The sequence below is a fragment of the Plectrocnemia conspersa genome, unplaced genomic scaffold, assembly GCF_051122295.1.
Source record: "Plectrocnemia conspersa isolate PC_06_02 unplaced genomic scaffold, ASM5112229v1 ptg000003l, whole genome shotgun sequence".
Taxonomy (NCBI): Eukaryota; Metazoa; Arthropoda; class Insecta; order Trichoptera; family Polycentropodidae; genus Plectrocnemia; species Plectrocnemia conspersa.
Genome location: NW_028277167.1, coordinates 8,406,809 through 8,433,312, shown reverse-complemented (window position 1 = coordinate 8,433,312; position 26,504 = coordinate 8,406,809). Strand labels below are relative to the sequence as shown.

General features: G+C 30.1%; 2 protein-coding genes across 2 annotated transcripts in view; both read right to left on the bottom strand.

The window, feature by feature from the left end:
* The window catches only part of tsl (membrane-attack complex domain containing protein torso-like), a 43,323-nt gene extending 38,032 nt beyond the window's left edge, over positions 1–5,291 (bottom strand). The window contains exon 1 of the mRNA XM_088183000.1: positions 5,150–5,291. The gene's annotated coding sequence lies outside the window, so the exon portion shown is untranslated. The remainder of the gene's footprint in view (positions 1–5,149) is intronic.
* Positions 5,292–11,388: 6,097 nt separating this feature from the next.
* The window catches only part of LOC148236523 (CD82 antigen-like), a 33,447-nt gene continuing 18,331 nt past the window's right edge, over positions 11,389–26,504 (bottom strand). Inside the window, exons 2-5 of the mRNA XM_088182819.1 lie at positions 14,724–14,918; positions 14,478–14,651; positions 14,156–14,416; positions 11,389–13,815 (exon numbers count right to left, since the gene is read on the bottom strand). Of these exons, the coding sequence (XP_088038945.1) occupies positions 13,663–13,815; positions 14,156–14,416; positions 14,478–14,651; positions 14,724–14,918 (783 nt within the window). The 3' untranslated portion in view covers positions 11,389–13,662. The remainder of the gene's footprint in view (positions 13,816–14,155; positions 14,417–14,477; positions 14,652–14,723; positions 14,919–26,504) is intronic.

The window sequence follows — 26,504 nt, the reverse complement described above, 5'->3', positions numbered from 1 at the left end:
GCTCTTTTTCATTCATTTTTTCAAAGCATTGTGGTTTGTTGCAAAACGGTCTCACGGTGCGTGTAACTGGCAACACAATCGGTATCCAATATCCGGGGTGCGGGTAATATCGAACATTAATGCATAATGTGATTTCATGAAATGCAAATTTAATATTGTGATAAATCTTTATTTATATATAACGAGACTGTTCCGTGTTATTGTCTACCTCTGATTCTCGGATTTCGACGATTTCTATCGACAAAATTATATAGATATTGATACAAGCTTTGCTGTGAGATTTTTTCGTTTTACAAATATAATTTTGCAATAATCATAACATAGCTAAAATTGATATAATCTTTATTGGGATAATAATAAATAAAGTATATTTTACACTTGAATAAGATTGCGATAAAATCATTTTATAAATAGATTGAATTAGCATTTTTAATTAAATTATGTTATGAATAAAATTCAATTACCATTTTCAACAAAAAATAATATTTATAAATTAAACTCAGTTACCTTAAACTTTTACTTGACTTTGGAATTAAATAAGCAGATAGTAAATAAAATATCAAGATTCATTTAAAACGCATTAAAGCTGACTGATTATATTTTTTTTTTATGTATAATACACATATGTAAAAATTACAAAAGTACTTCAACTTGCATTGTCTGATTTTATAAAATACAGCAATATTATTCACATGTGTCATAATATATTGGGAGATTTTTGAATAGTCTGTATTTTTTAAATATAATCATATTTTCGAGCAGCTTATAAATATTAATAATGATCTAACTACTTTTTTTAACATTATATTATGTATTAGGATTGAATTATATTTTTCCATAATCATACAAATAGAAACAATTCTATTAATTTATATTAATAAATCCATATATAACGGATTGTAATGAGGTTTAAAATTTAAAAATATGTATATATAGTTAATAGTACATTTATTTATTTATTACAATGCATCTTATTTTATATAAAATATTTTTGCATTGCCTTTATATAAAATAATTGTATTCAAGATTTCATGTACATACATATTTGCTCCTTTTTTCCATCTCCTGAAATTGATTAGTTAAGCAAGAGACTATCAATAGTCTTGCGCCGGTTTACCCCACTGTGGCAGTCACCCACGATAGATGAGGTAGGAGGTCGTGATAATGGACCTTATGCAACTATAAAATAGTATACATACATATACACACGCTTTTGAATACACATATTAATTTTAAATATACACAAAATGATTATGGCGCATATCTCAAGAGATGCACCATTCCACATTAATTATTGTAGCTATTCGTAACTATCGCAAAAAAACAGCTGGATGGCTCGTGTTTAGCTTTAGTTAACTTTTTCGAACAGTGTCTGGAGTCTGAAAGACTGACTAATAATTGCGGATTAATTTTTTCCTGAATTTTTCTAATCTCACAAATGAAAATAGTTTTGATTAATTTAAATCAAATTAGGTCGTACTAATTATAAAAATCTTTAATAATGAGCCCCTAGAGAATCTCATATATGAATTTAAAAAAATTTTAACATACTAGTTGAAAATAAAAATATTTTAGATAATAATTAAATAAAATAGAAACTTGATTTTTATTAGAAAAAAGTTTATGTGGTACTTTTTTCCTCAATTCAGAATCTTTCGTATATTATTGTATCACTCAGTAAATACAATTAATTAACATAGTCACACCACTACCAATACGTATTGTCCAAAAAAGATAAGATTCAATTTGTGTACATAAATTTCTTCACAGAACCAAGATAGCGAGCGAACTGGAAAGATTCACGTTATTTACAACGCGTAAAATTACATTGTACACACAAATAATACATTGCTAAGAAAAAAACGTTATTCAACGTTCTCAATTCGATTTGTGTACAAACGCAGAAAATGTGCATTTGTAACAATAACTTTTTAATCGTTATTATTATGTGTATTATATAATGTATTACTGCAGTAATGCATCGCTGATACGGTTGAACAAATTCACGGAAGGTTGCTATTCGCTAACGATGATTAATGACCGCGAAAAGGTTGACGACGTATGCGTTACGGTTTTATAAGATGATGATGATAGTGCAATAAAAATGTACATTAAAATGATTTATTACTGAAGTTCAGAGACACTTAAATGTTTGTATAAAACTAAATTTTGACTCATGCTACATAAATAGTTTGCTTGAACATATTAATTTAATCAAAACCAATTAAGAAAGATTTGAAGAAACGTTGTATAATATTTTTTTTAATGGATTTTTGTATAAGTGCTTTAAAAATATTTTATCGCCATTTTATTTTATGATTAAATGGACATGGTGGTATATTTATAAGTAGCCCATATAATCATAATATTGGTTATTAATTTTACAATCAAATTCAGAGTGCATAAATCATTTAGAATCTTAAGCTTAATTGTAAATTATTCGTGTAAATATGATATAACGATACATTTCTAAAATATCCAAATTTATTAATTTATTTTAGTTAAGTTAAGACCATTGTAGCCTAATAGATTACTATTCAAGAAGCAAATTAAATTCAAGAAATTGGTAAAACCTAAGCTTTAAAATTCTCTTATAAAGATAATAATATTATATTTCAAACTTGAATTTATGGATATTTTTAATTGTGAAGATTATATAAAAAATGTTAATCTTCTAGTATATTTATAAAGTTAATGCTTCATTTAAAATTTCGTTGAAATTGGATCAATAATAACGGGAATATTAAAAATATAAATTTCATATGTATTTGACGGTAAGAAATTAAATACATTAACTGACCCTTTATGGTTTTTAATAAATAAATAATCGACGATCAATTATAAAATTGATGAACTTTCCTGATACCGTTTTTTAAGTGAAATACTACACTTGTTCATTAAAGTGATTATGAAATCTTTAGTGGAAGTTTCTTTAGTCAAAATGTTACCACCGAGATGTGGGAATAATCTGATGGTGAAGGAGATCGAGAAATTGACACAGTATTGCAGTTTTAGACACTAAAACACAAACCATCTCCTTTGAGAATCTAAATCATTCTATAGAGAAGAAGTATTTAAACAATTTTAGTCATTAATAAACAACTTGAACATATTAAAGTTTATTCAATTGACAACTTAAGTTAAAATAAGTATGTAAATTTGCTGTTTCGACAGTTGTGATTCCTTTCCTTCATAATATCATATTACAAAAATAGTTTAAAATCACAATAAGATTACAAATGCTCTAGTAATAGTTGTATAATACATTTAATTAATGTTATATAATTTATTTATAATATATTTTCGTGCGAAAGACGTTCAATGTGAGAACAAACGGTGGATTGTGTCTAATTCTCACAAACATAAACATAATAAAATAAATACAGTTAAGCTGGTGCAATTTTATCACACCTGTTTTGATGACAAACTGTTGTCAAAAGATCAGGTGTTGATTGCGCACATATTTATTTATATTTAACAAAAGGAAAGAACACCTGTTCTTTGTGTGGAAATGATAAATTTTTCGGAATTGATTGCAAAAATCACAACTATGATACATATATAGTTTATTTATTTTTAAATAAAAAATATATTAAATATCGTCCACGGTCCATTGAACCCCGTTGTTTTTGGTTCCAAAACATAGCTTACGTTTGCTACCCTATTGCTTTTCCCCTAACTCACTTTATCCCCAAGGGAGGAGGAAAGGAAAATCAATAAGACAAAAAGGTACACATATGAGAATAATTATTTTCGATGCTTTCTAAAGTAATCGATTTTTTATTAATAGTAAAAATATATAATTGTATATATGAATTAAAATATATTAGTTGAATTACTTGAAATTTTATTAAAGTATTTTTTTTATTTATATTTAAACACTCTTAAGCGTGTTATATTTGCACAGCCTCTCAACTTCAAGATTAAAAAAAAACAGAGGACAACTACTGTGAATATCTTAAGAGTAGTATTTATACATTTCAAAACAGTATTTGTATAAATTCCTAAAATACCAACAATACTTCTGAATAACGAGCAAACTATTTTTTTAGTATTTTTTCAATGAAAAACACATTTTGACGAGTTGAAATTTTACTTTTTTGGCAAAACAGAAAAATTTAATTATAAAATAGTTGATACACATTTTTTGCCGAATATCAACTTTAGAATAAAAAAGTCCACCTACATAAAATTCGACATAAATACAGATTAAAAACAACAAAAGTCTAAGTGGGTATGTATGTGAGTATATATGCATCATATGAATTGTATTCTTAAACCAGATTACTTCAGAGATTTACTGACGTGTAAATAATAAGATATAATGCTTTTATTATTCAGCTATATTGTCAGTTATGATAGCTTTCAATAGATTTTTTAATTAGTGGGATATTAATGTTATCATAATATTATGATATATACCAAATAAGGCAATAAAGAAAATTATATCTGAGTAACAATATATACATGTACATAATAATATGCTTTTGCTACTCATTATAAGAGAATGTTCAATACCTAATAAGTACGACCTATCGCAATTATTACGATATTTATGCATGCAATTAAGAAAATATAGGTAAACCTAATATGTGATGATTGACCGGAATTATAATTAAATAAAAGTAAATAATTCTAATCTCCCAGACACGATAGAAATTGAAAAAACACTATTGTGCATAAGGGATTAAAAATCCAGGTCTTTCAAGTCTTTCAAGTGACTTTTAAAATTATTCTGAATTATATAAATATTATGAAAACTGATTAATCGAGTAGTATTATACTAAAAATAGACTGAGTCTTTAAATGAATTATAATTAATTTAAAAAAATGTGTTTCTCAAGCTTGATAATAAATTCTTCAGCCCTTCGTATACAAATTGAGAAACGCTTTATATAATACGCTTTTTTGTATACAACTATTATTTTTAAATTAATTTAAAGGTCAGTGCATTATTTTCAAGCGAATGATTTATAATGGCCATTGATTAAAATTAACATTTGAGCTTTAATATCACATTTTTTTATTAGAATGTTATCAAAATAAAAAAATTGAAGGTCTAAATCGTAACGCGATACACTATCAACATTTTATCACGTATACTTCTAAAATTTAAATTGTTACGTAAAATAAATAATTTTATAAATACCTTTTTATTTGGTCCGCACAATCCTGATCATCCAAGCACTTCCCATTATGTCGTTATATATTTACAATTATTATTATTGACACGCACAAACACTTTGACACACACTGACACGCGTATTGTCGAAATATCACTAATCAATCACGCGTGTGTTTATTGCAATAGAATATCACAGACACGATTTTCGATATTGAATCGTCAATTTGCATCCAACACGTTGTTCTGTTCGGTTTTTTGGTAGAGGCAGGGAGTGATTGGTAGAAGCGGCTTACCGGCCAGCTTCCCGCCATCAACTGAAGGTGTTCAGCTGGAGCTGTTTGTTGCTGACCATGACGCAAGGCGCTACAAAGCCACTACAAACTTATTGCCATATACTATCTACCGGTCTACCATAGTGAGTGCATTACTTCTACCGCGATTCGCGCAATCGAACGCGTCTGATCGACGTGAACTAGATCGTAACAATGACACTATTCCTTTTTGTATGTGCTTCGAATGGATAAGGTGTAACTTGGTGATAGCTGAGGCGATAAAAGACATTTAATGAACTAATTAATATTCTAGCGTTGTTGTTTGTGGAAGTAATTGCTTCGTACACATAACAAAAGACTGGTCAAATAACAGTAAATTTTGTATCAACCGGTTAAACGATAGTAATAGTTTTCAATTACAAAGGGTGATTCAACTTTTTATCAATCGAACATTAAATGTATTTTATTAACTATGAAAAATTATATCAATTAAATCATCTATTAACGCATCTGTACTTTTGTAGCAGCCGATCCTTTCGATGACTTTTTCGTACATGTTGGTTTTTAGGTGCCTTGGCGTTTCGGGTTTGTCGGCGTAGACATGATTCACAAAAATCCAACTGTACTAAATCCCACGATCTTTTCACGCAAAACATTCAACGTTGCACACGATGTGTGGCTTGATAGATCTACATGTCTTTCACATTGGTTATCATACTCCAATGCCTCTCACCATTGAGTGTTACAGTCCAATCTTCATCGTTTTCAAAAAAGTAAGGCCCAATGTTTTTGCCAACACTTTTTGAGCATGTAATGGTTTATTATGAATCACATGAGGATTTTCTCTGCCTCATATGCGGCAATTTTGCTTATTAACATACCAAAAGAGGTAGAAAGTGCTTTATCAGCATCAACTTCCCGCTGCTCCAACACCAAATCTTCTAAATTCTTCACTGTCCATGATCTGACTTCAGTTCTTGTGTTATATGAATTTTATACGAGTGTAATCTATGAGATTTCAGTTTATATGAAAATCCGTTAACGATTACCTTGGATATTTAGTTTGTTGCGTTGTCATTGACAATTAATATCAATTAAGCTCAAATGAGTAAACAAATTACGGCCGTGGAAAAAATATCTAGATGACGTTCCTGTTCCATTAAACCACTGCTTGAGAATTGTGGGGAAGTTCTAACCGTAATTCTATGAGCAAAATCGATGATTTGGGGCGGAACCAGGTTCTTTTTTATTTCATATAATATTAAGAATACAGTGAAATACATACGTTAATAAAAATACACATGGCTGATTAATGGCCTTTTTATATTTTACTACAAACCCTAATAAATAATTTAATTCCATAAAACAGTATGCGTTTATGTATTTTATGTCAATACTTCAATTTAAATTCTGTGAGGTGTCCGCCCAGTTGCGCATTTAATGCTGAGGTCATTTAAATACCACTTTGGAACATAAGAAACGAAAATAACAATTCGTTTGCACATAAGGCCTAACTCAAAAGAGGATAATATTAAAAAATACAGTTCCGTTATTGAACAGACCACTAGCACGTCCGTTAACCGCTCATAATGACTAGAAAAATTACTTTGTGCTTAAACAATGCGTCTTCTAACGTAAAAACCACCATTGCGATATATCCCTTTACATTAACGATCTTCAGAATGTGTTTATCTTTTAATTTTCACTTATTCAAAGAGTGTAATTTATTAACCGATTTCAGCTAGAATTTAACTGGTATCGAGAGCTCAATTTTTTGCGAAATAACATAGCTTCGACCTGAATAATACTCTAGGTTACTATATTATATAGATCTCATCATACTTTGATTGAATATCTTTTATTCCTGCTTTGATAGAGCTATTTGGTACTGACCTTGTATACCTTTTAATGGTCGTCCGCTCGGATACGCATGTTTTTAGCTAGAAATATACTTATTGCAAAGGAATTTTTGACGCAGCCTTAAAAAACTTGAATGCAGTATCGTTGAAAATCATCAGGAAATCTCCAAATTTCCTTTAAATGGAATATAATGAAATTCGAGAACACAATAATTGCCATTTTTTTAATTGCATCGACATGATAATAATTCTAAGAATAGATTTGTTAATATATCAGATGATTTTTTAGCAAGCATGATCCGCCATCTTGTTTTAAAATAGCGAATATAAAAAAATGAAAAAATATAGCTCTGTTTAAAAAACCGTAACGAGACCATAAATATTAAATAACAGAAATGATTATATGATCCTAGAGAAAAAAAAGGTAAAAATGTTCGATTTAACTATTTATGAATCTTATCACATATATTTATATATCGTAAAGGCTACACATTAATAAATTAAAGTTTCTAATGCGTTACATTTTTATTAAATACAGTAAATTGTAAATTTTAACCTTCATTAAAAGGAAATAGTAATGAATATGAATCAGTAAAATTAAAAATAATATTTAATGAGAATAATGTTGTGTTACGAATCTTTAGTTAAAATACCATGTTAACTTCGCGTTAAACCGAAATGAAAATAAAAATTGCATTGCTTTTCTGATAATTCAGCACTTGAGAACGTGACTAGATTTTCAAAGAGAATTTTCATTAAAAATATGCAAAAATCAATGGTATAAATCGATATTTTGTACTTCAAAAAATGTTGACTCTAAATAAGTATGTCATCATCGTGTTTTTTCACTGAGAAAATATTCAAAAACTGGTAAAATTCTGCATGCCATAAATTTTAATAAATTTTAGCTTTAAGCTCTAATTTAATTTTAATAAATTTGCTGTACAACACTGGCGAATGTGCTTTATCACAATTAAACTTCAATTACTTTTCTCACAATGAATTATTTTTGTTTTCATTAAAATCTACTACTAAGTTGAAGAAATTATAAAATAGATTTATAAGTGAACGTTCTTCTGTATTGATTTATTAATGCAAAGCTATCTAAAAAATCTACCATTGAGTGCATGGCTTCTGATTTTGTTAACTGCTGTAATTACATATTGTAATGAGCGATGCAGGCAATCAGTTTTTTTTCAATGATAAATTACATAATGGGCAGCGAGTACATTTGACATTGATTTTTTTAGCATTTTTTCTTATTACCCATTCTTGCTCTTCAACACCCCCTCCCCCTACTTTACTTTAAGCCGGAATTACTGACCTCTATATTCCTCCATAGCTCACAGTGTGTAATCGCGAACTATTCATTTATGGGTATATATGACGTCACGTAATATATATATATACTATTTATCAGTATGATTGTGGTAGTGTTGTTTAATTGATAATATTAATAATCTACTACAAAAAAATAATGATAAAAGATATATTATTTTTATCATTTCGTTTAAAACTCCACGACTAACAAGCTTGTCTAATTTAATATTGGCTTATTATTATCAATCATCAATAATACTGTGCATTTTTATATATTTTTGGAAATGTAGAGTTTTGTCTTTAGTTTAAGAAGCTAATTTTTATGACTGTTCAGCTACTTGGTATCTCGACAGTATAATTTTTTATTTTTATCAAAATAAAACTAGTTCAAAAATTGAATACATCATGATTTTCCAGTAAATCTTATACATATATTTGATCATTAGTATATTTATTGTAAAACTACCGTTGCAACATGACAGGCGTGTTACAACAGGGTAAACACAATCAACAACTACTAAGCGAGTAATGAGCCACCAGACTGAAATCAAAGTCTGTAAATCAGTCACATCTATTGCATTAATTATAAACTATTAATACAAATTACATTTAATAGATGGAACCATAAATGTATAAATAACATTTTAAGACATTTTTCTACACAACTATTACTTATATGAAAATAATATTACATACCTAAACATATAAATTATTATGTTTATGAACTACATATTTTTTAGCAATCTATATCAATCTTCTAAACAAGTTGATTGACATTGCCTTCTTATTATTTGACCCACATTTTTTGTTATGTAAAATTTTGCTCCATTCCAATTTAAAACAATCGAGCTATTATTTTATAACTCCTTTGTAAAATAATGAGAATAATTTTATAAGACTGGTATATCAATGACACCTATAATTTTTTCGTATTGCTTATCATCAAAATCAGCTTTATAAATGTTTCTTCGACACCAGCTATAATTATTATTGTATTCATTATCTAGTGCTCCAATTACTGAGAATTGTATAATACTTATTTGTTTATCCATTTATGCTATTTTATTACTGATATTTACTTTTATAAGCAATAGCTTTTTCATGTTATGTTTCTACATTATGGCTGGAACTTCAATCCAATCATGACAATAAAAAATCCATTTTGACAAAATTAGATTGGGAAACAAATGCTTCTCTCCTGGTTGATTTTATAGTAATCCGTAACATTAAAGAGCTTTGATATTGGCTTGCCAATTAGCACTTACAATCAATATATGTCACTTTGTGCATTTTTATAAATAAAAATTAGAGTCTGCTCAATTATTATTAATCTGAGACGTTACGGACTGCGCTGCTCCGATATGTATCTGTACAATAAAATTTAAAAATCTGCCAAGAATTAGAATCGTTAGTGCTAGCAAATAAAATATGTGATATATTATAAATATGAACAAGCGGAGGCGAAATCAAGTACGAAAACAAGTTTTATGTAAAATTATTTTGTAAGAATGAGCGTGCATTTTTTTATTTGATAATGACCTTTATTTATTTTATTTATGTATTACAGTATTTTTCCTTGACAGCGAGAATTATTTTTTAACGCACATACTTAATAATATTTTAATAACACACATTATGAATATCAATGTGTGATTATTGCATCACAAATATTTAGAAGAAAACTTTTGATTTTCCAATCATTATGATATCAGGAATGAAAAATGAGCCATCTCCAAAGTTGAACCAAGTCACGTAATTTTGTAATATATCAGTAAATGTGTCATATCTATAATTAAATATTAAAAAACACATTGAATGTTATTGATCATTGATTATTTATCCATTGGATTATATTTAGATATATATTACGTCATATATATTTTAATAGACATATGTAATATAAAATATATGTATAAAAAATGAAAGCTTTCTAAGCAAATATTTTTTTAAAGGTTAGCCTATATGTGATTAAGAATGAAGTTATTTTTATATATTCACTGTCTATAGATAAAACTATTTAGAGTTTAATATGTAATATATATTGTAAATTTTCCAATATAACCCGACAAACGCTTAACATGATACTGCTCCAAGAAACCTACCCACGTCAATGCTTTACATTGTAAGTCCAGCATTTTATGTTATTCTGTTTTTAAAGAAACGTATGTATAACTTAATTAAGCGACCGTTGTTTCACCAAATGAGATAACGCCGTTTTTTGGAACCAAATTACTGTTTTACAAGTAAAACAAAAGCGTAAATTATTTAGTGAGTCATAATTTTATTAGAGATTTTTGTTTCAGGAAACTACTTACTAAATTATAATTTCTCTACAATTATTCTCCACTTGTTAATTCATCTTTTACATCTGATTTTATTTTATTTGCTAAAAATATTAAGGTTCTATGTTTAACTTCCCTACAAAATTAAAAATATGTAATTTTTCATAATCTATAGTGGCATTGTTTAGTTTTGAATAATATATTTCCAGCGACTTATCAAGTATGCCCTATGAAAGCAGTCCAGTTTATATAAACTTTAGGCTATTAATAAGTTACAAAAAAAATTGTTATAAATATGTGTAAAATAAAGTTTATAGCTGAAAACATTAATATTAACATTTAGGGTAAAAATACTAATTTTATTTAATATTAAAAAGGAATATTACTAACGCCATCTCTGCAATTATTGATTAACTATTTTATGCTACTAGGTATATCATTTAAATAAATTAAACACCCAAATATTCAAAAGTAGTATTTATATAATATAATGCACGATTAAAGGTATTAAATACAAAGATAAAAACCTGTTGATCTTTGGTATATTTCAATATATTTATTCATCAGAATTTTACACTTAAAACATACAATATCATTTTTTTGTATGACTATAATATATAATATTTTTATATAACGTAAACATTTTTAATTCAATTCTGGTACTCAGTTCCTCTCCTTTTTAACGTTAAGTGTTTTACAATAAGGCTTTATATTTAACACGAACGAATGAAGTATGCATTAATAGTACATTTAAAATGTGTAAGTTCTCTTCTACATGGAAAATGGTTTTCATTGTTAACGATAACGTAAATGAACACATTACTATGTTAAATAAATGTATTTCTTTTATTGTTACGAGATTGTTTCGTTATTCTTTATCAATAGATTATGCCTCGTAAGTATCTTGAGACTCGTTAAACACATGCATATTAGAATACTACAAGACATTTAAAGACAGTGTTCACGTAATGAATTTATAATAAATTTGAAACGTTCATCATCTCAAGCTTACGAAAATATATTTATTCAACTTTTCGTATAAAAGCATTTCAAAAGTTTTTTCACTAATAAAAAAATATATATTTTCCAAAGTGGTGCATTTTTAAATGAAACTTGAAATCCATAAAATTAAATTATAATAGCGGTAAGCAATTTATATGTACATATTACATTCAACGAATATATAGATCTTAGTGTTTACTTACTACATAGTTATTTGAAGAATTGTCACATTCATATTTCAAAATTCTTGAAGTCATTATTCATATTATATAGTGTATATATACATATATATTCGCATGGGAGTAATTTTAACTGTCTTTGAAACTTAAGTTAATATAAAATGAATTTAAATTATTTTAATAAATACTGCCGTCAAATAAAAAAAAGTGCTTTTATTATTAATATATGAAAAAACCACTTGTGCCTTAAAAACGTAAATATATTAATGCGCCTTATTACTAAAATATTAAAGATGGCAGGGTTGTAGTCAGTTCAGAAACGTTCTTTTAGAGAGAAAAAATTAAACTTGCACTAAAATCAAATCCAACATGAAATGTAAAAAAATTTGGCACAAACACAAATTTTTCAGTCGTTAGTTTCATAACTGTAAATTCAGAAATATTACAAAAAAACTTATGTATACATGTTTGTAAACAGTTAAAAAAAATCACAATCTTGTATTTAGATTACAATAAAAACCTCCGCCTATATTACCCACATTATTAATAATTTATATTATAATAATATGGTCATTTTCATTCTTAATTATTACAAATTAACGCTCAACATCTTCCATAAACACCCATTAATACGAAATAAATTAAGAAAGTATTATATATATACGTGTATATATATATAAAAAGAGATAACAAAATAAATTACACATTTGCAGTTTCGTAAGTATAAAACAAGCTTGAATTATATAGATAGTTGAAGGAAAAAATTACTCGATTGCATGTGGAAAAGAACTATAATACAACATTGACAAAATATATTCATATCTTACAAACTAAGTTACACTTACTTTACATAGTTTCAGACATATTAGAAACCATATATGTATATAAACAAAACAAATAAGATAACATCCATATATTTAAATTTTTAATGGTTATCTTTCGTTATGTATCACCGGAATAATATTTGATTCCCAAACAAAATCCCGTCGCAATAATGAGTTATTTTTAACATTGTGTGTCAATATAATATATTAAATAAATACAAAAATATGAAAACTGTATTATGAGGTAACGTTATGAAAAAAATTATAGATCAATATGAACGTTAAATGAAACGTTACACACTTATTAACTATTGGTGATTTCAGATACAACTCAAACAATTGCTCGAACGCTATTAGATGTGCTCAACCGCCTCCAGTCCGATACTAGATGGTCCGATTATTAATAACTCTTCTGATAAAATAACATAGTAACATGTTCCTTATTGGTTAATTATTATAGTTTGAGAACACCCATAATCCTGCATACCCTGTATCCAACGTTCTGGAAGCGTTTGAGCGTACTAAAAACATTTCTTCACAAATGGTGAAAATGTATACAAATAATCACAGAAGTAAATGGTAAATTAACAAAGACGATCTCTATCATTATTAAACATGTATACATTTATATATGTTGGAAATTAATATTATAAATCGTAACATTCAATATTAATGGAATCTATTCGTTATGGAGTGAAAACAATGTGATCGACGGTTATGACGCATCAATCATTGTTTTTTTTTTTAGCAAAAATATTATCATGAGATTCACAAAAAATATCCACATCGCAAAGTTGACTTAAGCCTTGTAGCGATCCGACCGATCGACGGCACAGCATAACGTGAGAGAGAATATCAAAGCAAGGACTTCCAAAGCTGCTACTCCGAAGCCGACGCCAATCACAATGCCCTGGTTATCTTCGATTGCAGCCAAAACTTTATCCATGCAACCCTAAAATAAATTTAAAAAAAAACAATGAAAAATGTATTATAAAATATATAATATATACATGAAATATTCAAAAGTGCTATTTAAAATTGTACATTCTCAAAGATGAAGTTTGTGGTTCTTTAAGTTGCCAAAACTTTACTTTTTTAAAAGAATACATTTGTAATTCGTTTTGAATACATTATTATTAATCTTACATTATTTATTGCTTAACGGTCATCTACCCCAAGCAAAATTCAAAAACAAGTCAATAAATTTAACGTTGCTTTCTTTAAGAACAGTTTTAAATTTTAAAAATTTCTGAATGACAATTATATAATAATCAATTTTAATCAATTCTTACTGTGCTGTGAATGACCGGGTTGATGTTTGCTGTTATGGGAACTTTACGGCTCAAATCACACAATTGACCAGGTTCGTTGCAGCAAGACTGTGGGATAATGAAAGGTTGTAGATTGCCGCCTCCTGCTGCGAGAGTAAGTCCGCTGAATACATTTCCGATCGCGTCTCCGAGTCCTGTGGCTTCCTTGTTATTCATGACAGCATTTTTGCTGTAAAGTGAGCCTTGCCAATCCAACGGTCCAGTGGCGCCACAGCATTTAAGCTACAATAAAAATAAAAATCATATTATAATTGTAGCTATAAATAAACAAAATTTAACTCACCCCTTTTTGGATAGCATCAAACGCCATCGTCCTCGAGTTGTAGCCGTCGTACTCCTTTTGAACAGTCATTTTTATAGTGTCTTTAACCTTTTCTTCTAAAAGCCCAGAATTAGCGACACTCCACCAGGCAGCAGCTACTTGTGCGACGATACCGATCAAAACGATGCAGAAGAACTAAAAAAAAATGAATTAATTATAATTAACTACTTATTGTTTAGAATTATATTATTATATATTTATTTATACCGTTATCAGCATGCATTGCGATTCTTTTCCTGCTCCGCAGCATCCAAGCAACGACACGAACACGAGAATAGCGCCGGCTGCCAGGAAGACGTAGAGTCCGGTGTAGTATTTGGTCTCTTCTTGAGTTACGGACAAGTAGAAGGTGGGATCTGAGATCATCCATGCTGCCAAGCCGATGACAACAATGCCCAATACCTAATTTAAAAATAAAAATAAATTAGTTAAAAGATAATACAACAGTCACATGATTTTTTAATTAAAAATAATAGCAAGAAGCCGTTTATACAATAGTTTAATTAAAACTTTCTAATATTTTTATTAAAATCTAGACACACAACTTAAAAACATCTGAAACACAATCAAAGTATTCGTTGTGCTGATTTATCCCTGATATAAAGGGAATACGGATATACTCATGCGCATCAGATACACCGTAATTCACCTAGTTACAGAATCATTCGTGATCGTTAACCAGTAATTGACTAATTGCATATTTATTCACTGATCGCTTATAGAGCAGACACTATGTTTTGTATTCGAAGGTATTTACAACAGCCATATATTGTTCTAAAGTGCAGTATTCGAGTTGGCTTGTATAATACGTACATTAGATCACTTTATCCCAGAAGTTGTACTTAAATTTAAGACGTTTGAATATCTTTAATAAGATTATTGTCATGTTTCTTCTATTAACCCTTTCACTCCAGATCTATGCATGCCATGGCGAGCAATACCTAGGGTACAGATGGCTTACGAGTTATGCCAAATATTCTAGCTTTCATGAACACAAAAAAATACTTCAGATGTAAATTGACATGTTTATTCCAATTTATGAAGTAAAACGATGTTTATGTGCAAAAAAAACTCAATTTTTAATTAATAGAAAGGGTTAATAATATCCCGCTCTAATTATTATTGAATTCAATATTTAACAAGTAATTGTAAATAATAATTTTGAAGAAAATTTAAAAATAACTAATAAGCATGGCTGTGGAGTCAGAGTTGGAGTCGGAGTCAGTGCAGCCGGAGCATGACTCCTACGACACCTTTTTAACCTTTTCCACCCAGAACAATATATTTTTAATTGTTCGTCGTGTGCCATGGCGCTTAAAGTCAGTAATATAAAGTAAACAAAAGTAATTAAGCACTTCAAATACTTAACAAAAACCGACCGGTCACAAGTCACATGTAGACCCATAAAATGGCGCGGCACTAATCCTAAGAAATATTATTATAATTATTTTTTGTTGTTATTTACATGAAAATAAATAAATAAAATAATTTAAAATAAATTTATTATTTTAAGATTATCTTCTCGAAATTTTTAAATTCAGAGTCAGACCTTGCGAAAAAGTCGGAGTCGGGAAAAATTTCCAACGACTCCACAGCCCTGCTAATAAAGATAAATATAAATCAACTGTGGCGATTAGGAAAAAAGAAATGTCGAGCGATAATATCAGACAATGCACTCTAAATATTTAACGAAATATCCAAGAAATACTGAAATATGTAAAGCAAAATGTAAAGATTTAAAAGTTAATTTATCGTTGCAACTAAACATGTTTGTGAAAGCTATTATAAAACCACTTGGAGTAATCGCTGCACCTTTGAGTGTGTCAATTATTAATCAAAAATAAAAAAGCATTTTTTGATGAAAATTTAAATAAAGAATCATTTTTGACTGGTGCAGATTTACTCTTCTTAGATTTTAAAAATAAAATATATATTATTGATCACACTTACAACTTTCAAGAAATTCAGTCACAAGATAAATTGGAAAATTAAGTGAATATACATATAATATGTAAATTAAAAGAGGAAATAAATATATGCATAGCCTTTTCCTTACAATTTGATGAATGAAGAATATTTCTTTTAGAGTAATACTTATGAACGGAGAAACGAGAGTAGAATACATATTTACAATTTTTAATACATTTATATAGAAACAAAATTTCCCATTTATAATTTGTTTCCGATTATGACTGCAAAAACGGCTGTTTTGCTTTATGTCAGCAAGATGATAATTTTCAAAAAAAAATATCATACCACCACATTTTCCCTCAATTCGACCCAAACAAAATGATGTTAAAAGAAAATTTCAGATGAGATTGCAAGTCAAATCTCAACAATATTTTAAGCAAATCAGAACGAACTAAAATTGGAAATAACCAGACTTCAAAATCTAAAGATTGTATTTAGATATACATTAAGAATAAATACCCAATCATTACAAATGCAGAACAAAAATACAGTAGACCCCCCAATAACACGGTAAATTGAGGACGTGCTATTTGGGTGCATACAGTTGGAGCACTAGAAAATACTAATACATTTTATGCAATACGTACGTACGAATTAGGCGCGTGTGGTGAGATATCCTCTAAGCTTTTTGAGTGAGCTCACTCACACAAAAAGTAACAGGCATCCAAATAGCACGTCCCTAATTAACCGTGTTATTGGGGGATTTACTGTAATGTCTTGTATTGCCACTACATATTTGGTTGAATCAGCATTTTCTGAACACATAATAAGATCAAATATATAAAATTCTTTGAGTGATGAAATCTTGCCTAATTTTTACGATTATATTTTTTATCGTATAATCCCGACGAAATATGGCCAAATCTGGGCAGTGTCAATTATCTGATTAATAATATTTTATATTTGTAAATTGTTTTTTTATTATTATTTTTTATGATTATATTTTAAATTGTATTTTTTCTACTGGAATGTTTAATAAGCGTTTTACAACATATTATTATTTCCCCCTGCATATTGGTAGATTGAGATGATTTTTTTATAGAAAGAAGTGGATCGCAACTTGAAAAGGGTTAAGGTACCCTATCACCATGCACATAATACGATTACCTTTGTCGTCATCCAACGAATATTATCATTAGATTATACATACATGCTATAAATGTACTATATGTACTTAAAATTTAAATAAATTATTAATATTAAAATATTTACAAAGAAGCATTACATCTTGCCTGTATGGCATTGAAAAATATAAACGTTAAATTTATTACATTGATTTTATTAACCATATAATTTTGTTTTTTATTTACTTTTTATTAATTTATGATGTATAAATTATCAAAATTATAAATAAATAAAAGATAAAAACATGCTTCTTATGTCAAGGACCCTCCTAGATAATTGAGAACTTAAGAGACCTACACATTACGCCTACCAATAAATATACTAAACATCTGCTTACTTTTCATATAAAGCAATGACTCGATCGTATGGAGAATATAGTATACTATCAGATTCGGTTACCCAAATGTATGCAAAACAAGAATTAGGCACATACTTAATATAATTAATGACCACCTCATCATAAGCAACTTAGAACCAATCTAAACTTTCGGGGGTTTGAACTAATGTTTCAGTGGGTGGAAGTTTCGCAACTACCTACCCAAATGAGTTGAATGAAAATCTGATATAATGGTATCTCAGTCAACGTCGAATATCATCTTGTGAGGTCTGGCAAACCGAAACCAAAAACTCAAAATGACACCGATAAGCCGACTCTTTTTTAATGTACATACTCATATTGAATATTAATCGAATCACTCAAAAGGCAAGACTGATCAGGTGGGGATTGGCGCGTGGGTGTCATCCTCGTCGTCATCGAGCGGATTCGAACTATTTCGGTCTGCTTGCAAAAGCGCCAGCGTGTTCCCTCTCTCTCAGTGTTGTCATATAGCGTAATAATCCGATGATTAAGTCACCGACGTCCATCCGGAGTTTGACCGTGAAGACGCGGTATACGGTTTGGAAATATCTGAGTTCGCTCTTACGTGACGTACCTTGGACGCCAACGACCGTAATATGAGGAATTTTAATTTGGGCCAATTATGACAATTTCGCATACATTAACACAGCAGACAGAAAAATGTATAAACTTCAATATTGACAAGAAATATTTCCAAATGTGACGTATGCCATATTTGATATACAAATTTACACTGTTTCGAAAATAGAAAAATATGTATAAAACTAATTATTAGAAACATAGATAAAAAACATTCACGCCAAACATCACAATTGCGGGTTAAAACATTTTACGTTATTTGTTTCAATTTTTAATAATTGAAACTTACATCGATTTTTTGATGGTGATAAATTGTATCTATAAATAAAAATAAAAACACACTATAATCTCGCTGTTTAGACAATATAAGATAATACAAAAACTTTTGGTATAATTGTGATTTTAATTTGTTGACTTTCGTTTTAAAATCTGTTTCAGCTGATACTATTTAATAAAAAATAGAACTGCGATCAATCACTTTGAGGTATGTTTTTCCAAATTTCTTTAATATCATTATTATTATTTCTATATAGTTTCTTTAAAATGATACATAATAATTGCATTTTTTTTAATATTAAAACGTAGATCTAAATTTAGTTACGAATTATGTTGCTTAAATTTTAAATTAACCCTTAGAAGTCAAAAGGCAAGTAGAGAAAACCCCCGAATAACACGATCAATTGGTGACGTGCTATGCGGGTGCCCGTTACTTCATGTGTGAGCGAGCCAAAAGGATGATAATTCATCATATGCGCCTGATTCGTACGTGCGTATTTCAAAAAATTGTATTTTCTAGTCCCACAACAACACGCACACAAATAGCACGTCCCCAATTTACCGTGTTATTGGGGGGTCTACTGTATGTCATGTCCAAAATAGTTTTACCATTGCAGTCCAAAAGCACTTAAATGTCCAATATAATATCTGAAGCCTTTTTGAATTTGCAGTATTTATTACGGTAACATTGTATGTTCCAATACCTATTCATTTTAACCAGAATTACTAAAATTTGTCGTAAAATCAGTTATATTTTTTAAAAATATTTTTTTCCAGTCTGTGCCGATGCTAGTTGAGAATCTGTCTATTGTTTTGCAAGTATAAAATAAAACAAACCTGTAAATTGTAATCCGTGGTTCTCAAAATATTAAAAAAATATTTTTATTATTTTACAATTAAAATGTGGCTGACAATAATAACGTATTTTACTAGAACATTTACGTTATCATGAAAATAATATTTTTATTAGTAATATAATCAAGAAACTGAGACTGAAACTGATATTTCCGTTAGTGAAAGTGATAATACCTAACCCTTTGAGTAGGGACTTAATTTTATGTATTTTTTCAAAATTATGTCTGTTGTTAATTATTTATTATTATTTTATATTGCATTTATTGTATATAATACAGAAAAAAAATAGTGATTCTCAACGTTTTATTGCTTTGATTTATTTTACTACCTTTTTGTATTAATATGTTTTAATAATTTATTTTAACACTTTTCCTTAATTTATTTAAAATATTTTTTATATATTATTCAGCTTTTGTGGATTTTTTTATATCAATTCAGATGCTGTCAATATTTTTTTATAAAATTAATATAAAATATTTTTTGTTATATTTATTTTTTCGTTCCCACTGCGACGGCGCCGACACGATTTTATTGCTTTTGACGTGAATTTTTGACTTCTGAGAAGTGATAATTGTTTTTGCGCCCTATTAACCAAAATTCGGTTTTAATATACCTTGACCAATACTCTCATATCAGAATTCCGTAGTAATATTGGTAAGGATGGCTATCATATTTTTAAAACATAGTGTAATATCGAAATGCAGACAAACTATACTTGTACAAACTGTACTTCTACTAATATTATTCCCCCCTGAGAGTGTTAAGGACCGGGAGGAGGAATCGGCTGGACGAACGATTTGTCACTCTCTCTCTCTCTCTCTTCGAGTTCAAGGTCAAGTGCTGTCTCTTTATTTCCTTCCTATATTTATACACATTCAACCTGTGACGCATTTCCCTGTGACATGTTCCATAAGGTAAGAAGTACCGTACCGTTCTCGATATCGAGTACATTATCGATTTGTCACTTCGTTCAAACGAAAAATCAATCCCTTATTTGCTCTGATTGATTTACTATAAACAAACGCTCATATTACTCGATTCTAGTGATTAACAAATTACGTCGCAGCAAAGCAATTTATTGCAGTCTCAATCATATTGAATTATATATTAGGAATACATATATTATAAATCAGAGTATATAACACGAGATGAGTTGGCATAGTTTGTATTTTGTACTTGACAGAGCTAACTTGAGCAAATGGACGTTTCGCAACTGTCAAATTGACTTTTATATACATTTTAGAACAGTAGAAATATGTATTTATTAGCGAAAATGTATTCGGACTTTATTAGTGAAAATATACTTTTGTGGCGACCACACATATAGGCACATTTAAAAGGGTCATTGTCTCATTGTTAATAACCGTGACCAAAAACGTTCATTCATTAACAATGAGAGAAACATCATGGCACAAGAGGGATTTCTTTTGACCACACAACACGGGTCGTTAAGAGAATCCTTTTTGTGACAAAACGGTACGGACGCAATCAATCTCCACAATGCAAACCTTTTCCTTAGAATTCGAAAGTCTGGAGCCAAGCAAAAAACTGGCTTTCTCGAATTCTAAGCAGCCACTGCAACGATTGGCTAGGAGATCGATGCACAAACGTGATTGGCCAGCTAGCGTGCATCCCCCTAAAGGATATAAGCCTGGACTCCGATGAGGAGAGAGTAGACGGCCCAATGAGACGGTCCGAGATACGAGACGGTCCACGGCACCAAAAGAGACGGAGGCACAGAGACAGCAGAGCCAGCGACGCAGACAATTAGAGAGCCAAGATCTACCAGCAGCCATCCGGAGGAACCAGCTACGCGCCCAGAGCCCAGAGCACCATCTACGGCCACCTTCACCTTCATCGCGAGAAACGTCACACCGTTAATAGTCCATGTGTCACATGTAATTATAACTTAATAAACAATCTAATAGGATTCACCGAAGAGACTCATTGGCCGCGAGGTCAACCACCCCTAGGGCTACGCCCCCTAAACCTTCACTGATAACATTTATATATCGTATGTAAATAAATAATGATATGTATGTAATTTTTATATTACTACATATGGAAAGTTAAAATCACATAAGCTTATCTTCACCTGCCAGATAAATTATATTTTCACTGGTAAAAATATATATACATATATCTACCAATTAAATATTTTCCGATATGATTTCACTGAAATGACATGTTTTAAAAAATATTTTCGAGATAGATACGAGACTGTTTTTTTAGATTTTCTTTGAATGATAACCCAAGAATTTATGTCAGTGGAAGTTTTTTTCAATATTTCGATTTCATTAAATGATATGCATTTTTCTGGGCAAATTCAATGGGGGGGCAAATACCCCTCCCCCTTCCCCCAAATGACATTCCTGCAAAATACCAGAATGTTTCCAGGAGTCTATTGAGTTGTTTCATTTGTTTTTCACAGATAACTGTGAATTTTCATTTTCCAAGATAATACATTTACAAAAAAGGCGTGTCAATTATAAAAAATTGTTCATTAATTAATATGGAGTTGATTCTTTTAAATGATATAAGAGTGTTTTTTAAATTGTTTTGAACTAAAACATATTTTTATTTATTTTTGTGAGCCTCATTATAAAGTTGCGAGGATTTAATAGAAAGAATGTTTCAAAAAACAATTGACCTCAAACAGTTAAAGATTTTACAAAATATAACACTCTGTTTTTATAAAATACAACATGTTCTAACAATTCATAATTATTTAGGATCGGAATACCTTTTTTCAAAATAACAGATTATAAATAAACATGGAAAAGTTTTATATACTATCCGTTGATTTTGTTGTTGCTAGCATCGGGTACATTGCTAGTAACAAAATAATATCCTAAAACTTCTCCAATCCAATCATTCCTCGCGTAGAATATAAAACACTAACCCTTTTGTTTATAAATCTAAGCACGCACGCATGCAGAGCCTTAAGTCATTCCCTAGTTCACTTACTGTTACAAAGTAAGCCTGCTGGTAACTTAATAAGAACAAATGACTAGTAATAATTGTGTTTCAATAATAAAAAACAAGGGAACCCTCTATTATCCACCATGTCTAAAGTAGCGATTTAGAAGTGCATACATATGTGTGTAGGTGATGACAAAATTATACAAGGCCATGATAGGTTCAGTGTTGCCAGACACAGATTTTAAATTATTACTAACGATATCACCGATCATTTCAAACAGACAATTGCTGCTATACCTACTCACATAAATAAACCAACGGTCTTAAAAGGGTTAACGCATACAAATCCATCAACGACTGCAAGGCAATCGACAAAGAAACTTATTATCGTGTGTTGTGGGAGGATCGGTCACCCACAAACAGCACCAGATGTCACCTTACCTCTAATTAAACCTCAGGTTTAAAATATCGCGACCAGATTGTGGTCTGCGTCTATCGAGAGCAATACAGCAAGTTAAACAATAGTGGCCTGATGGCGACGTGACCGGAAAAGGGTTTAAAATGCTTCAATAGTCCTGCAGGAGGGCCATTGTCTCTAAAGACGAAGTCAATGATCTATAAAATAAATCAAATAGTCACATCTTGCGCAATCGCGTGCTGTTATTCGGTGAAAACGCAGTGTGGCCGAGCACTTTTACGAAAGTTTGATCGAAGTAACAGATTGGAATGCTCATGAGTGTGTGTGTATGCATAGTGATATCGAAGAAGAGTAAACATCATATGGCAAATGAAATCGATATTGAGGGGTGCGTGCACGATCTAACGAAAGTGAAGCGATTCGATGTTAATGTTGATGATCGCTTGACCAAACGCCTACAATCAAAGATAAAAATATCTTAGCACGCATCGCGGACTAAAATATCTATACTCAACTTGCAATAGTTATCGTGTTAGCCATGTTTACCATTTTGCACGTGTCGGAAGTCTCCGAAGAATGTGACTAAACTTAAATAAATGATCGATTTAATAAACACTATTTTTTTAAAAGGCTATTTTAGATAAGGTTTTCAACGGGTTAAGCTCCACGTTTTTCACAAAGACATGATTGACGATTCCAAAGTGTAAAGACGCTTTTGTCGCATACATTGCACTGACTTACGTTTTTTTGCTATTCAATCTTTTAAGTACACACATGTGACACTTTCGAAGGCCAATACAAATAAAATCCTCTCCAGAAAATATATTCTGATGGTATGATTTTATAAGAATATACTGTACCAAACATGACATCACAGTGTATACACGAGCAAGTAAAAGCAAATAAATATTTACACAGCGCGAATTTTTTCATGTATTGAGAACCTCATCATCAAAAGCAACATAATAAACGCATCAACGTTGTTATCATATGATAATGGATCCACTGTGGAGGACAATTAACAACAATCATTTCACGATGAGGCGAGTCACATTATGCATGCGTATTTGGTCAAATAGCCACGGCATGACGATCACAATGGACCATTATGAATTTGTGTTGATGGTGATAACGCGTTGAATATAAACGATCACGAATTATTATATTATCATAGAAGCCAGAGTCGTGTTAGGAATGTTCCTAAACAGGTGAGTGAGAGAAACACACGTATTCATTATACGCGCGTGCGTGCCGCTGATGCGGATGCTGAGATCGTTCGTAATGACTACCTTCTATGAATATTTTGGAAAAGCTTCGACTGAGCCGAAATAGAACTCATTTTTTCCGCTTTAGATGTATGGCGTACCACATGCTTGTTTTGTGGCGGAACATAGTAAGTATATACAAACAGTTTCTATCTTCAAAATTAGAAGGTAACAAGTATTAGATGCGATGTTCATATTATTACGTCACAGAGGCATCAATGAAGTTCAATATAGAAAGACATACAATGACGAGCAGTACAGTAAATGCAGGATCACGATCGAATCATCAGTTTAATTTTTACACGAAGGTCCATTAATCTTATAGGTTAATTAAATATCAAAGTTTGCACTATTAGTGAAACTTATCAATTATGATCCGTTGAGAAATCAACGGAGAGTATATAAAATAAAATATATATAATCGGTCTAGTCGATGCATAAGAACAATATTAACATTAATTACATGTATTATAGATCTACAATGTTAAATTATTTGATACTGGTCGGTTTCATACCGGCCACCGTCGCGCTTGCACATACAATGAAATAATTTGGCGCATGCGCAAAAATGGTCTTAACACTCGATTGACCGACAGATCATTGCGTGATGTGTAAAAACAGCTGCTGCGCATCACAGAGTTGTGACAAAAAAAATATGATAAATTTTGAATTAAAACGAATAAAAAAATATACATTATTTTGACTTGTATTGGTACATATGTTGTGGTTTTCAATATGTGGGTCGCATCATATCAAAATTAAAATCATAAAATTTGTTTTATGATTTTAAAAAAATATATGTACAGAAACTGAATATTTTGAAACTCAATATAAATAAAATAAAATACGCTGGTTTAAAGGATTATTTACGAAATGCATTCCATTTATTTAGTACTTGTTTATTATCACGGCGCCACGCTTAAATTTAACAGTTGCGAAACGTCCACTTGCTGTCCATACCAGGGCTATGAAGTCGGAGTCGTAAAAAATCGAAAAAATCGACCGACTCCGACTCTTTTATAACACATTGAGTGCGCTAAAGAGCGCGGCCGGTATAAAATCGACCAGTACCAATTATTTTATTATGTTCATATCGATTACATTAATAATAATAACTATAAAAATCTATATCGATATATATGTGGGTATACGTGTGCATATTGTTAGCTCTCTATGACAGTGTGTATATAAAAAAAATATTACACATGAAAACTATATTATTGGTTAGGCTATTTTTGAGCGAGTAAAATACTTGCTCAATGCTAATTTAATTTAAAATTATTGTATGCGTTCTCAATAAATTTTGACGTTCCTCGTATAAAGCTATCGTGTGATCAACTTACAATATTTACACTATCAATAAATAAAGATTATCGATACGCAAGTCGATCTTTCAACACCATGAACATTATTCAGAGAGACTTAATTCTCAAAGATAAGCAACGTTATCGAGAAACCAAACACCATCATTACCACTTGAAAAATAACACCAAAACTGAATCATTACTTGATCATTTTCGAGAATAAAATTGCGCTGAACAAGCAAAGCAATTTATTTTTAACTCAACTGATAAAACATTTACATTGAAAAAATTTACAATCGATTGCTGTACCCATGGCAACATCTCCTAGCACTTATTAACTTTATAACCCGAGATCCTACCGATTTCAACTCGGACATACCAAATAAGGCTGGAGTAGAAACTGAACGGAGTTAGGGAGGTCAGTTAACCGGTATATAAATTATGTTAAAAGTAGCCTACGGCAAGGGGTTATCATTTCTCGAGTCTCGGCGATTGCGGAAGACTCGCCCCTGGCGCACCGCCTAATTGACCCGCGGTAAACATGCAATTTAGACAAAAATAGTAAACGAGCGACGCCGCGGAGCGTGGAAGCTAAAAAGGTCAAAGGGCGTATGTCTGTTTTGTACCTTATTAAAGGTGTAACGCCTAGGAAACCGCAATTCGTCCATAAATTTTCATAATGAAGACGAGATTAACAACGGTTCTCTGTATACTATACACTTAATATGATTACAAGAATAAAAAGATATAGTATGTGACGAAGTAAAATTTCCATGAACTTGTAACCAGAATTTATTTATGATACACGTGTGCTTATTAAATTGTATATAAAATTATGTTATGTCACGTAAATAACTGAAACACTAAACCAAACTGACAAACACGGATTATTGAATACCTAGCGTGATATGAAGA